General features: G+C 38.6%; 1 protein-coding gene across 1 annotated transcript in view; it reads left to right on the top strand.

The window, feature by feature from the left end:
- The first annotated feature begins 583 nt into the window (after positions 1–583).
- Positions 584–16,021, top strand: part of LOC139719913 (uncharacterized) — a 121,630-nt gene continuing 106,192 nt past the window's right edge. The window contains exons 1-12 of the mRNA XM_071631297.1: positions 584–785; positions 2,765–2,877; positions 5,305–5,371; positions 6,264–6,340; positions 6,959–7,116; positions 7,821–7,853; positions 8,743–8,852; positions 9,531–9,759; positions 10,874–11,025; positions 13,348–13,521; positions 13,756–13,913; positions 15,014–15,152. Of these exons, the coding sequence (XP_071487398.1) occupies positions 584–785; positions 2,765–2,877; positions 5,305–5,371; positions 6,264–6,340; positions 6,959–7,116; positions 7,821–7,853; positions 8,743–8,852; positions 9,531–9,759; positions 10,874–11,025; positions 13,348–13,521; positions 13,756–13,913; positions 15,014–15,152 (1,612 nt within the window). The remainder of the gene's footprint in view (positions 786–2,764; positions 2,878–5,304; positions 5,372–6,263; positions 6,341–6,958; positions 7,117–7,820; positions 7,854–8,742; positions 8,853–9,530; positions 9,760–10,873; positions 11,026–13,347; positions 13,522–13,755; positions 13,914–15,013; positions 15,153–16,021) is intronic.

Here is a 16,021-nt window from a genome sequence, read left to right on the forward strand (position 1 = left end):
AGCATCCTTGAGCCGAGTCATTGCCTGTTTCTATAGCTTGAACATACAGTAAATGTTAAAATCTGTATACTGATTCTTTTAATACTCTATTTGAATTGATTACTCGTACAATACATGGTCCTACAACACAATATTTGTAGGGATACACAGGCAATATATTTCTTGACTACCTGTACAATGTAATAGGTCTTTAACGGGGAAGGCTAGTAACTGATCAGTGGGAATCGGTGGAAATGCTGGGAGATGATTGTTCCAATCCTTATTGGATTCATTCAAGAGTTCATTGTATATCTATTGTTGTGTGAAAATGATTTGCTTCAGAACGGTCTCATATTCAAGTAATGTGCAGATTAATGCTCCGTCACTGACCAGGGACGCTAACCTGGAAGCATTAAACTGCACATTACTTGAATATGAGACCATTCTGAAGCAAATCATTTTCACACAACAATAGATATACAATGAACTCTCGAATGAATCCCGTAAGGATTGGAACAATCATCTCCCAGCATTTCCACTGATTCCCACTGATCAGTTACTAGCCTTCCCCTTTAACCGTATCCCCTTCTGACCTTTAATAGGCATGGATGTAAAAGATGTGCTGAAGATAGAGATCATTGACCCTGACGAGGTGCCCAGTGAGGTTAGTCTTCTGCCAGCCACCCCTGGAATGGACATGGGGGTCTCTGATGTGCACCACGTGGGCGTGTCCAGTGAGGCTGAGGATGAGGAGAGCCAAGCTTGCCTGGTGGTGCTTCCCGTGGAGGATGTGGCAGCTGGTGATGGTGAGTGATCATCCATGAATCATCAGGGCCCTGTTTTCTCAAAAGATATAATCGATTACAGATTCCCTTTAATACCACACAGGCTGCCATAGACTAATGATAGAAATCAACTACTGTAAAACATGTTGTAATTGCGGCAGTAAATTTTCGCGAATTGGAGCCGATGGCCTCTTTCGTGGCATGAAATTTTCGCGAATTGCCACTGGCATTCAAAGCATATACAATGTATACCGGGTGTCCCAAAAAAAGCGGAACGGTGGATTTTCAGTACCTTGCGTTCTAAAAGTGATATATTTTCTGACATCATCAGAAAGAACATCTTCCGCAGAAGACCATGATACCAAAATCATTAAATTTGGTTCAGTACTTTTTATTCTACGCCAATTTCTGTAAATGCAGTCATTTTCAATTTTTTGCGACTTATGAGATAATAATTTGGGTGCGACACGCGTTCCATACGGTGAATATTGTGTAAGCTCGTTGATCCATGTCAACAAAAGATAACGCTTTCATATTGGGAGCGCACACACACACACACACACACACACACACACACTGTTTTTTTCCTGGCCCGTGCCCAATGTTAAAGCTGTATCTTTTGTTGACATGGATCACCGAGCTTACACAATATTCACCGTATGGATCGCGTGTCGCACTCAAATTATTATCTCATAAGTCGCAAAAATCCGGCGAAATTTGACAATGACTGCATTTTCAGAAATTGGTGTAGAATAAAAAGTACTGAACCAAATTTAATGATTTTGGTATCATAGTCTTCTGCGGAAGATGCTCTTTCTAATGATGTCAAAAGATATATAACTTTTAGACCGCAAGGTACTGAAAATCCACCATTCCGCTTTTTTTGGGACACCCTGTATATAGTGCAGACAAGAACGTTCACATGCATTTTAATTTTGTTGATCTTGGCGCTCGTGAAATTCAGGAAATTGAAATGCACGTGAACATTCTTTGTTTTACAGTATGGTACGGTACGGTACGGTATATAATCAATTTTATTATAACTCTTCATAAAACAGGGCCCTGATATCCTTTGTCAATATAGAACATACTGTACTCATATGCCAATTACTTGTGTGTGTGTGTGTGTGTGTGTGTGTGTGTGTGTGTGTGTGTTTGGAAAGTGCAACCCACAGGATGAATTCTGTAGAAGTGCAGTTTTGGGAGATGTCAGGGGGTTCACGCTACAAAACAGGCATTATTTCCCCAAAGTTTCCAATATTTATGAAGGAAACAGAATTTGATGTGGATTTGCCAAAACTATGGAACCAGGGTTTAATAGGCATCTATAATCTACCCCTCAATTATTACAATCTGTGCAATGCTTTAGAGTTATTAACGTATGTGATTGTAACTGTCTTGCAGCCCCTGATATGACAGTTTAAGTTATGATCTATGTGCCATGCAGGTTGCTTCTAGTGGTAGATTGTAGTGACCACCGAGCTCAAAACCCACAAAAAGCTGCAGAGTAGGACTCTCTGTAATGGATTGAAATATGTCAATTGGGTTAGCTGACTCAAATTTGTTGTGTCTCTATGATGGGAGAGTAATCTTTACCTACTGTCAAAATTTGGCAGCTTAAAAACAAAACCAAAATCGGAATAAAAGTAGTTTTTCTGGACCATTTTTTCTTTTTCACATGGAAATAGAACATGTTTTCAGTGATACTTCTGCACAGTACATCTGAGTGACTCTAATCTTTACATACTCTTTTCTCCCTTTCTATATTCACTGCACCTCCTAACTCTCTCTTATTTCAGTCACTTTTTGTATGGGTTGGGATGGTCCAATTGTAGTATTAAGTTATACTTTGTATTGTATATTATTCATTTTAGAGCTTCCTCTTTAAATTGTATAGAAGAGTGGAAATTCATTTCTGTCTAGTTTTGTGGGTTTTGAGCAGGGCAGTCACACATGCCAAGCATTTTTTCTTTCTTTCTTACTTTGGTCGCCCTTTGTAGGGGTGATTGGAAAGAGTCTGGAGCTTGGGGAAACCCCTACCAGCAGTTCCACTGGTGGTGGTCCTGGTCTGATGGATGTCACTGAAGATGATCACACCCATGATGCTTCTCTGGTAGGGGAAAACAAAACAAAACAAAACAAATCAAAACAAAACAAATCAAAACACTTTCAACTGTTGAACTTGTCTTCTTTTAATGCTTCTGTCTTCTTGTAGTGTTGGTGATCCACCCATGCATTATCCTTTTTCTATCAATAAGTTGAGAACAAGCATTGGTGATTTAAATAAAAGTTTTGTAATCTGAATTAAATACACAATAAGGGCATTTATAGACTATTGCTATCGACCAAACGTAGAAAATAGCTGCTACAATAAATTAAGATGTTTCCAGTGTAAAGATAATCCTAAAGCATTGCTTGTAACCACTTTAATATTTCATTTTCATTTTCATTTTCATTTGTTTTTCATCCCTTGTGTGTGAAATACATACATGTAGCCATTGTCTATCTGGAACACAATGTGAATCGATCTTTTTGTTTTGCAAAGGAAATGATACCTCCATTGTTAGTGGAAAGTGAAGCTGTCTTTTTTGCTGCCAACTGTTAAATGTACACCCCTCAATCAAAGGCACTGTTGAACAAGATTTCAAAGATGAAAAATGTGATAGTGTGCAAATTTAGAGCTATGAAAAACTATAGGGTTAGAAATGAATGGCAAATGCTTCAAGAGGGTGAAAATCTTTAACCATACAAAGTGTTTTCCATAGACAGTTGTCACAGTGCCCAAAAATTGGTGTACACGTACAGCTGTATGTATTACTGTGGTGGTACTTAAACAACATGTAATTTTTCATGTATTCTTGATATTGGTCGCAGCATAATTCCTCAGCCTGCCTGCTTTTGCTGGTTCTTTTAATAAACTTTTATACATATTCAGATATATGTATTAATTTATAGTTTGTTTGTTTTTTAATTCTATTTTGTGATTTATACTATATTTGTTAATAATGTGTAGTAAATTTAATTTAATTTCATTTCATATGTTTATGCCATATGTCTTTGTTTATGCACTGGGCTATCATTAAACTGCTCAGTCCGCAAAGTTTGACAATTTCTGAAATTGAGCCACCGCAACGTTGAATACTAAACAGTACATTGTACCTACTGTGTCTGTTATAATTGTATATTTATGCCTCTGCCACGAAGTGGTGCCGGAGGCATTATGTTTTCGGGTTGTCCGTCCGTCCGTACGTCCGTCCGTACGTCCGTCTGCTTTCGTTTACGCGATAACTTGAGTAATATTTACTGGAATTTTACCAAACTTGGTCCAAGTATGAAGAATGATGGGGCAATTATTTGATTAGATTTTGGGTGAAATCGGCTGAAGGTCAAAGGTCAAAGGTCAAGGTCAAATCATGAAATTGTATCCGTTAATACGCAATAACTCAAGACTGGATGGAGCAAATTTCACCAAACTTTGTTGGAGGATGATATATTATGGGACAATTACTTCATAAGTTTTTCAGTGAAATCAGACAGAGGTCAAAGGTCAAAGATCAAGGTCAAATCCTAAAATTTATCTGTTTACGTGATAACTCAAAACTGGATGAAGCAGCTTTCACCAAACTTGGTACAAGGATGATGTATGATGGGACAATTAGTTGAGTAGATTTTAGTGACATTGGCAGGAGGTCAAAGGTCAAAAGGTCAAGGTCAAATACTACAAATGTTGCAATTTCCCCCATATCTATGCAATGCCCTAAGGTATTTTCTTGAAACTTGGTGTGGACATGTACTACTGCGTAAAGATTCTCCAGAGAGAGTTTCATGTCATAAGGTCAAAGGTCAAAAGGTCAAAGGTTAGGTGAAAATGTTGCAATATCACTTTTCTCGCAAATGGTTCAATGTATCTTTGTGGAACTTGGTACATACGCATGTACTGACTGGCAGGGATTATCTAGGGAATTTAGGGGTCATGGGTCAATAGTCAGGGGTCAAAGGTCAAGGTCAACTTGTCAAAATTTTACTATTTCCCTCATATACTAGTATATGCAATGTTTGCATTATTAGTTTCAAAACTTAATACATGCATTACCTAATGGAGATTCTCCTGGGAATTTCCAACCAGAAGGTCAAAGGTCAGAGGTTAAGGGTCAAAGGCCAGGTTTCAACGCCCCCCCCCCCCCCCCCAAAAAAAAAAAAAAAAAAAAAAAAAATCTATCAACCGTCATTACACTCTTTCTTCATACCTTGGAAATTACTCAATGCATAAACTTATAAAAAGGTTCGTCAGAATTCAAGTAAAAATTCTCGATTTTTTCCCCAAATATGTGTACCTGCACTCTTAGAAAAATATAGCAAACCCAGTTCAAGACATTTCTGACAAACCTGTCACTTCAATATTTTGCCAGTTATGTGAAACTGTCATGGATCACACTTTGTGAAGACATTGTACTATACACCTATTGGGAGAATCATGCATTATGGCGGAGGCATCAGTCGCCATAGCGACATTTCTAGTTTTGTTATGTTGTTATGACAGCCATATGACCCTGTGACCCAGTCATGGTTCACCACCAAGTATTCCAAAGACTCCCTCTCGGAACAAGGTGAGTAAACAGCTGTGCTGAGGATCATTCCTTCCGTTATCGTATCAATAGTACTTCAAGCTTGCTGAATCTTGCCAGCACAGTCAATGCATACACAGACCTATTAGAATCTTATACAGACATCATACTTACACATGCGCAGGCATACCGGTAGACATAGCAGCAGACAACATGCATGTGCAGTGTGTACACACACTTACCTACAGAATGCAGAGTTGTTTTCTTGTTTATGTTTTTTTGGTGTTTTTTTTTCATTTGAAAAACAGTGTGCGCAAGCTTTTGCATCAATGTACAATGCATACCTAGGTGTAAAAATTGTCACATTGTAGATTTACCAAATATCACATCTTTGGGGTTCCTGTTGTACATGTATGTGCATAGATGATTAAAACTCAGTCTATTTTCTTTTCTTTTCTTTTCTTTTTTTGCTTTGAGATCAGTGCATACCATCCTTTTCTGAAAGTATTGGTGGTAATCATGTACAGTACATGCTATCACTGAAATAATCTTGTCCAATCTAAACATACCGTGTATTTCCTTTAGAATAATCACCCAAGTTTAATTAAATTCACTATCTAGAACATGCATGTATTCATAAACATAATTGATTGGATTGTAATTACCAGCATCTTTATCAGACTGGATTTTTAAAAGTATAAATTCAAGCAATTACTTGATGTTGATATTAAGCTAATGAGGGAATAGGAAAGAATTGCTTTCTGCTTGTTTCAGACACTGTTGTATATTGTTGCAATTACCACCCTCACAAACTACAAATAAAACCAAATTGTGTCAACCAAATGTAGGCCTTCAGCGTAGATAAAGATTAAACTGATTCAGAAGCTGATGTGATGTCACAAATGTATTGACGTACGTTGTACCATCTTCATAGGTCACAAATGGAAGCAGGGAATGTGGTCCAGGGATGAAATTGATCTGCTCGAGAGAAACATTGAAGACTATCTCAGGGTAAGCTCCTCCCTGCAGTTTGACACTCGGCACATTAATATCCTGGAATGCCAAGTTGCTGGTATTATTGATTGTGTTTACAGAAAGACAAAGAACTTACAGGCCTGTAGTTAGATCTTTGGGTTGATTCCCATGACACTGGTTAGGCTAGAAGACATGACATTTGCAGCTATGACAAGAGGAAGTAACTAATTGTATACTGTGCAGTTTCTCTTTTGACCTTGTAATCCATTCTGTTGTTGTTGCAGCTGCTACCTTTAATGCAAATAGGACTGTAACTTATTTTTAAAAATGGCCATGATTAACAAAACCTGAACTTTTGTGTGGATTTTGAATAATATCATGTCCCTGGAGGTTTTGCACCAGTACTGCTGCTCTTACCTCCCCCAGCTTCCCAGCAGTCAGCTGTGATTCCCTTGATATGCTGAATGTGTGATTATGTACACTGCAGCTCTACAAAATCTCATAGCAGCTCACATTGCTTAACCCATAGTGTGCTTTTAGTGAAGATTGGCACAGAAAACTCCATAGCACTGTACACACAGTCGAAAGTCCCTAGCACAGAAAGGGTTAAATAGATAGGTTTATACCACTATCATTTCATCTCAACCTGAACAGGTTCACAAGCTCAGTGATCCCACTGAAGTCATCTTCAACAACAGCAAGGACAACCGCAAGAATTTCTACCGCAGCATAGCCCAGGGCCTGCAGCGCCCTCTGTTTGCGGTTTACCGCAGAGTCATACGCATGTATGACCACAGAAATCATGTGGGAAGGTAATGTGGTAGTAATAAGTTATGACATTCTTATGAGAAACCTTGATGTAGTGGTCATGTGAAGCTTATTTTGACAATTTCAATCTCATCTTAATATGTAGAGGAAATAAGAGACTTGCTACTGGTGAAGAACAGTTTAAGTCACATAATTTTCCACAAAGCTCAACACCCACCTTACATTCAACACCCCTCTGCCATTTGTTTTTTTGTTTGTTTTTTTCCTGCTGGTCTGCAGTAGCTACAGCTTGTATGGCTTTTTGTCCATGTTAATGAACACTTTTTTTTTCTCTCTGACATTTTCTTTGCATTTTGACACAACTTCCGCTGATTTTGTACATATGGTTTGCTTGTCAAGAGACAAGAAACCAATCACATCAAACACATGTGAGAACAGATGTCAATGAAGTACAATTGTATTTAATGAAGAAATTACAGTGTACAATGTATTTCTCATGGTGATCATCGAGTCCGTCAGATATTGGCTTCAAAATACCTCGGAGTACTGTGGAACAACTCTTACAAAGTTCAGCATTTGAAACCCTTTCAAGACAGCAAGACTGGGTTGTTTGACAAGAGAGTATTTGCATTCTAATCCAAGTACTGTACCTGTCAGGCTGTTTCCTGTTTGATTTGATACTGCAGTAATGATGTCATTTATAATTTTTTGTTTCTATATGTGCATGTTTCAAATTGTCACACATTAGGTATTCAGCAGAGGATATCAAGAAACTGAAAGAGTAAGTAATGTCTTATGTACACTATATTTGCTTTGTCAGGCAAATGTTATTTATTTTATGTTTTATATGTCCAACATCCAGGGTTGTTGATGAGCACATTTTACGTGAGAGTTTTGATTGCCGTACATTGTCTGTCGATAGTTGAGATGTGGATGTTGAATTAGGTTTGCTACAGGAACAACACCCTGATTTTCTTCAGGAAAAAAATATCAGAATGAAAATTTAAATTACAACCCTGAAAAATTAATTCCTGACTCGGTTTCCTTTAGGTGTTTGAGATACCATGCTTTCTTTTCAACTGATTCTCTAGTAAATATCTTTGACAAGAAATGCCTAGAATCAAACATTGTGTGATTGGTAGAGTTCTGCTTACAAAAGTTCAAAGGAAACCTAGAGGTACTGCTGCTTATCTATGACATGACAAGCAGCACCAAGAGATTATTAAATGAGAAGACACAGCATTTCAGAACATGTTGTTCCAAATTGTCATCACTCATTGGACAACTATCTGAGCTAAGACACAACATTTTTGTTTTTTTGAGAATAAGTTAATTACTGCAGGCATACCTGCCCTAGAAATAGCATACAGTCAACCTTCTTTAAGTCAAATCTATGTGGACTGAAGAAATAGCTTCAACTTAGAGAAAATTTGACTTATGAGGGATTAAGATCAATAGAATATAAAGAGAAGATGACTCGAAAAGACCTTCGACTTAGGTGATTTCCTGACTTGTACGAAGTCGACTAAAGCAATGTTGACTGTATCTCGAGATTAAATGTATTCTGATGTGTTTGACCAAACATGTACACTGTCTCACTAATACCAAGTAACAGTGCATGCACACCTGTCAGATTTTCATTTCTCACCTGACTTGGATTTGGCCCACAGATTACGTGCCCGGCACGGCAACGATTGGGCCCTAATTGGTTCTGAGCTGGGGAGAAGTGCATCATCCGTCAAGGACAAGTTCAGACTGTTGAAGGATTCCTGCAACAGAGGTATAAATATAATTTAATTTGAAAAGAATTTGCAGATATATTTACACAAATGTTTGAGAAATCATTTTACTTTATACACATGTATGATTATTTATTTCTATAAACCCTAGTAATGTACAGATTGTCATGTTTTAGGTCATTACTTACGATATGAACTATACTTAAAAACAGAAATGCCAACAATACTACCTGGGGTAGTAATATTTTATTTATATGTTTTATTTGTTTAGAATGTGGCTTTTCCACATGATTTCTTTGTACCCTTTGTCCAGAAATCTGCTTGCTTATTTCATCCAGTACTGGCTCCTGATATAAAATGAAAGTAATTCACCTTGTTTGCATCCAACAGCCTTGAGAATCAATACATACATGCATTTGTAGGTTGCAATTGACATTGAGAAATGTGACTGTGCAGGTCCATCTGTTTTTAGGGCTGTAAAGTCAAAATGTCCTGCATGTAAACTTGTAATGATACTTTTGTGAAATGCCATATAAATTCACTGTCTTTTTGAATATGGGATAGAAGAGAGTAACGATGTCTATGCTTTACGAGTGTGACAAGATAGCCTTCTAGTGGCACTTGTTTTCGAACAAGGATATCAATGAGAGAGAGTTGCAATGAATTCAATATGTAACCCCCTCTGATCTGCTGCCTTCCTCCGGCCTAACTCCGTGCAGGAAAATGGCTGCTACAGGAGGAGAACCTGCTGACCGATGCCGTCTTCACCCTGTCCGGAGCCCAGCCGGGGGAGAGTGTCACCACGGGTATCTCCTGGTCCCAGGTGGCTGACCGCGTGGGCACCAGGACGGAGAAGCAGTGCCGAGCCAAGTGGCTGAACTACCTCAATTGGAAGCAGACTGGTGGGGCTGAGTGGAGCCTTGTCGATGACATCACGCTGATCAATAGGTCAGATTATAGCGACCATTTCTTTCCCTTTGTTTGTGTTTGCTACAAAAATATTGCAATGGAGAGGATGATGTTACTATTACAAATGATGGTGGTTATTGTGACAATGATCAAAGATATGAGGGATGTGGTAATAATTGACATTATGATTATAGTAGTGAGATAAATAGTGATAATATTCATGTGTTTCTCGTGTATCACTTTACCAGTAGCTTGCTCGTATGATGGAAAGAAAATCAATCTCCTCTCATGTACAAGACATTTTTTTTTTTTAATGATAGATACAAGTGTACATCAGGTAATCAAAGGAGAGATGGTTGTACAGTTGAACCTCTCGTATCCGGACAAGTCGGGACCGGGGCTCATCCGGATAAGGGATTTGGCCGGATACGGGAGACTCAATGCTTTATACATGTACATATACATACACATGTACTGATGTAGCCCATTGTAGTACCACATGTAGTAATGTGTATACTGCAACCTTTTCATTGTTACACTCAGTAACAGACCCCAAAATAGAGGTTCGTGTTTGCAAGAATGAAATCATTTTCTTTTATAAATTCTTGGGATGATTTACCTAAATAATTATTAAGAAATGTATCAAGTATATGTAATTCATGTGTGTTTGTGTAGGAGTTCTCAAGGAGTTGGGAATCCCCCTTTCCTCCCGTAATTATTAAAAAAAAAAAATCACGGCGAGATTGCGTCCGTGTAATAGAGAGATCCGGATAAAGGGAGGCCGGATAAGAGAGGTTCAACTGTATATAAAAGTAACTGAGCAGACAGTAAGCTTTGACCAAAATGCATGATGTCATTATATTGTCTAAAGTGGCTGTACATGTAGGTAGCCCCAGTTCCCCCCCCCCCCCCCACAAGAAAAAAATAATATTACAATTTGCTTAACACGTTACTATCCTGTAACATTACATTCCAGGATTAATATTTAATTACTCCTTCTTTGAATGCACAGTGGAGAGTTGTTGTACCACATTCCAATTGTCATCTTCAATCCCTTTTGTGCTTGGTTGTCCCCTGAGTAAATTTGATCACCACATCAGCGTGGTACAATAGTAAATTAACTTTGTGCTGTGCTCGACTGTTGAACCTGCAGGATAGGTGAGTCGGAAGCAAATGCCGAGAGTGAGCTAGACTGGGATCGGCTGGCCAAGAACTGGAAGAGTGTGCGCTCACCGCAGTGGCTCCGCTCCAAGTGGTGGAGTCTCAAGAGGCAGGTCTCTGGCTATGAGTTGCTACCGCTGAAAGGTAAGAGGACGCAGTCGTGACATCTACTTTTCCTTTGAAAACTTTAATACCTACAGTTTACCTCATTGTTGACATGTGACAAAAAGAGAGTGTAGTTGGTTTTCAAAAAAAAAAAGTCTCATATGATGTGATGGTTTTGTCACAGATGTGGCCTGGAAGGGGCGAGGTATAAAAAGGACACAGATGCGTTAAATTTCACCATCATTTAATGTTAAGCCTGTGACATATGATTATCCCCTTGACTATGGTAAGTTCCAAATGGTGTTTTATTCACTACCATATCACAACATCTGCACTCATATTTTGATTTTGACTAGTGTAAATGATAAGGCAGTACTGAGTACCCAAGTGGTAATCCACCACTCTGCTTGATTTTCCACTTTAAAGGAGAAATGTCCCTTTAGGGGAGAGAAGAGAAACTCATCAGTCAATCATGAATGCATCAAATTGTCCATAGCGTGAATTCATTCTGTATACAAAAGACTGTTAACCCATTAATGAGAATGAGCTAATTTTGCTCAAACACACATTTCCCATGACAATTAAAAAACTACCCGAGTTAAGTCAGGATTAGTGTTCATCTGGTTATGATACTTTTATTTTATGCCCAAGGACAGCACTATTTGCCGCTCAAGACTAGAAGAATTTATTGCATGTAATTGATACATTACCGATCTGTATCAAGAAATTCAGAGGTGCAAGAAATGAATGGACTCTCATGGGTCCATTATATTCTCTTTGACTTATATATCACATCATGCCATGCCATAGAACAAGTCAAGTCATTAGCTTCCTTTTGACGAGAGGCTTGTATTTAAGGTGTTTTGGTTTGTCTGTAAATCCTTCTTGATAAACCATGAAGTTTTAGTTTTAGTTAAAAGCCAAAATATAATTCTCAGAAGGTCTAAAAATTAATCTTCCATCACTTGGAATTTACTTCCAGTACATCAAAAGGGACTACCAAGAAACTTACCTGGCTGACACAATTTGCCAGGATGATGAGTCGTTTTGAAGTGTTTTGAGATCAATAGTGTAGAATAATTCGATTGTAGTACACAACTTTTATTCCAGAAGAGCTAGCCCCATTATTTAAACCCTGTGTTCAGCATTGTGGGACAGTAGAGTGTAATGTTGTAATCGATCGTGCCCTTGCAATTGTACTTTCCAACAAGCTGCATGTGATTCACTGTAGCACAAAAGATGGATGAGTATTACTGTGGCCCGCTTTGTTGATTACTGATAATTGATTATGAAAAATTAGACAGTAACCACCATGGGTTAAGCCTTAAGATTGTGGACTTTCGCTGAACCTTTCTCGCTAATATTTTGCCTTGTCGTCTTTACCCAAATCATGTTTTTGCAGCATTATTCACACATGCATGCGTGTTCATTTTAGAACAATAATCAACAGTTCTGCTGGCATATGAGGACTATGTTTTGCCGTTAATATCACCTATCAAGAGTAAAATATCCTTTCTGCAGTGCTCATCCATATTGCCTGTCTCACCTTGAACTTGAAGTTAAGTGGATTATTTGGCTTTGCTGTTGCAGCAACAAAGGGATGGAACAAGTTTCCCACTTCTAATATTAAAGTTGTAGAGAAAAGTGCAGGGTTTGCTGTTATGTAACTTTTATGACAAAGCTATGACAGCTATAAAGCTTTCAATGTATATGGAATATTGTTATTTATTGATCGGTTTAAATGAGGTTGTGTGTTTGAGGAAAACATGGGAAGTTGGCAAGCTGATGACTGTGTCAGGGTCGCTAATGTGGCACACAAAAAGTTAAAGCTGCCTGTGTGTGTAACTCTTTGAAAACTCATATTTCCCTGGCTCATTATCACACATTGTTAACATTCTTGTGAGTAAATGTTTATATCTGTGGTTATAGTCATTGTATGTTGAGGTACATGTACACAACAGTAACACTAAATATTATGCAGTAATGATAATAGTAGAAATAACACTACTACTACTACTACTACTACTACTACTACTACTACTACTACTACTACTACTACTACTACTACTACTACTACTACTGATAATAATGATGATAATGTTAACCCGTTGAGGACGAGTCTCGAGTATACTCGGGCAAGTGTCTATGGGAAATGTGTGTTGTAGCAAAATCAAGCCATCCTCAACGGGTTAATAATGATAATAATAACACTATTCATTTCTTAGAAATGCATAATACCACAAGGTAGTCTCTTTGAGTATGCATGAAACATGATATTAGTAATGATATTATTGATGATGATAGTACTGGCATACAATTGACAGCCTGCATTGTATTCTTGGAAAATCACTCTCTGTCCAGCCTTACTTGAACATCTGAAGTTGATGCAGACAAGGAAGCAAGAGAGAGAAGAGAGGTGCCTGGCACCAGCCGACCCCAAGCCGTCCACCCTAGACCTCTCCCAGGCTAGCCAGCTCAAGAATGGTGCCAGCACTGTCATGGTCCAGGTGCCCATCCAGATTGGAAATGCCTCGGGTGAGTCTTGTTCCGCCCAATTTGATGATGACAATGATCCATGATGGTGATGATGATGGTGATTCATGATTCAGTTGCTCTCTTCTTCCATGTATTTGTTCAATGTCATTTATTTATCTATTTACTTATTTTTCAAACTTCTCTGTGTTGTAAGCATTACCCTAATTGGGTCCAGTAACCCATACAGTGATGGAATTATTCGTCCTTTGTGCATTATGCCTTTGTTTTGATTAGGTAATCTGGACTCGTCAGAACACTCTGGTCTCCAGTCGCTGATGCTGCCCCAGTCAGCGCTGGCCGGTCTTTCCACTGCCGGGACCTACCTGACTGGACAGGGCATCACTACCGTCCATGAAGACAATCATATCATCATCCAGGTCACTACTGTTCAGGTATGTCTCCCTCTCTTGTCCAAGTGTGTTGAAGAAAGCCTTCCTGCTTCTTTTACCTAGCTGTTTGAAAATAGATTTCACTCACTTGACAAAGCTACTGTGAAACCAGAGACTTTTGCCATATCAAACTTTCCCAACCTGGAGCCTTCTGCAGTTTTTGCGGCATGAAATTTTCGCAAATTGCCGACCATGAAAGAATTACCGGTATACTGTATGTACTAGTAACACAGGCATTTAAACACACACTGATGTTTATTATAAAACACACACCAAAACTAAATGTGCACTATAAAACATGCATCATTACAAAAACAACAAGTGAGTGAGCACTTCTGGTACGTTTACTAGCAGTATACCTTCATGGTGTACGGCATTGTACTAGCATTCAATGCATTGTGTAAACAAAAACTTTTCTTTGCATTTTACTTTCATGAATCTTGGCTCCTCACAAAATTGGCCGATGTTTCATGCATGCAAAAATGTATGGTTTTACAGTATCAGACGTGTCACTAATTTGTGTGTAGGTTCAGAAGAACTGGTAAATTTTGAGTCCTGCTGTTACGAGTTCATACAAACCGGTCATGTATGTCAATTGTAATATGTCCCCTGCAGGGTTAATACAAGGCATTGAGAGAACATGACATTACATTCCCAGGAATTTATTACAGTTGTTGGTTGACTGCAAAGCCACAGATAAGAATGTAATGTGATCATATGAAGGGTATCAAGCACACAAAGCCATGCTTCAATGCTGTAGCACTTCCTTTACATTCGTTTTATTGCTTTTGATTATTTGTGTTACCACTGTGATTTGATGCCAAAGAGTGGTATTACTTTTGAGTACATGAACATTTGAATGAATGAATTCTTGCACCTGTCTCGGTAATAAGGAGATAGATGTAGTTGGTTGGAGCCCAACCCAAATATGTATTGACCATGAATATTTAATCATATCCAGTATTTAAAAAAACCCCAACAAAACATACACTAAATAATTGTTGCTTGTTTACATCGATGTAGGGCAATCGGTCAATCAGTTAGATGAAAATTGTACTTTAAGCTTCACACATCCCCTCACTCTGTGTTTTGTGCCACTTCAGGGACCAGAGGGAGACAGCTCAGGGGGTGATGGTAGCACCAAACAGATCATCATAACCCGAAGAGACCTCAGTCAAACAGAGCCCTCGCTTGGCCACGATGAGACAGACATGTGTGCCGGCATCCAGCAGGCAGCGACAGGTAGGCTTTGGAAGTCAATGTCCTTTCTTGTTATCTATGCCTCCCTTCGGTTCAGTCTTGGCTAGGCTTTTGCTGGCTGGCAGGGGACATGTTTTGTGGCTGACCTGTGCATGACAGATAACTATTGCATGTCCGTCAGTCACTGTCCACTGGAGAAAGTGTAGTGTAAATTTTGACCAGCATGTGCTGTGGCATTTTGTTCGTTTCACAGTGAATGATACAATGTATCTTTATTACTCATGATAAGATGAAAATTGTGAATCTTGTTTTCCAGACTGAAAGTTTTTTCCATGTTTGTTATTTTCATTTTTTTTTGATTCTCTATTTACTCCCACAAATTTTGTGAACATGGTTTGGCACAGTGTGAGTGAGGCTTATCCATCCATAAGAATGGGAATTAGTCTCACATTTTACATCAATAGCTTCGCGATCTTTTGTGTCAATTTACTATCGTGACTAATTAATGTTTGTCATTTAGAAAATGCAAGATATGTCTATCATCATGCTGATACTTAACTGCCCTACCTTGTATTGTACACTATATTACATTAATGATAAATAGGCCAAGTATAGTATGTGTTGTGATAAATTAGATTGAATCATATGATTGTGTGAAAATGTTGGGATGGCCATGCCCTGCCAGAACACTTTACAGCACGCCTTTGCTTTAAAATTGTCTATGCAGTGATACATGTATATGGGGCATGGGGGAGGGGGGGGGGGGGGGGGGGGGGGGGGGAGGGGGAAGTATGTGGGGCAAAGCGTACCTTGCTATGTATAACTCCCAATTCTGAATTATCCTTCATATATGTGTAGCTCTATTTTACCTTGGCTGCATCCTTGGTGAAACAAAATAGCACTCAGGATAA

This window comes from Diadema antillarum, unplaced genomic scaffold (genome assembly GCF_040938485.1).
Source record: "Diadema antillarum isolate AM-2024a unplaced genomic scaffold, OU_Dant_1.0 scf00000116, whole genome shotgun sequence".
In the NCBI taxonomy this organism is placed as follows: domain Eukaryota; kingdom Metazoa; phylum Echinodermata; class Echinoidea; order Diadematoida; family Diadematidae; genus Diadema; species Diadema antillarum.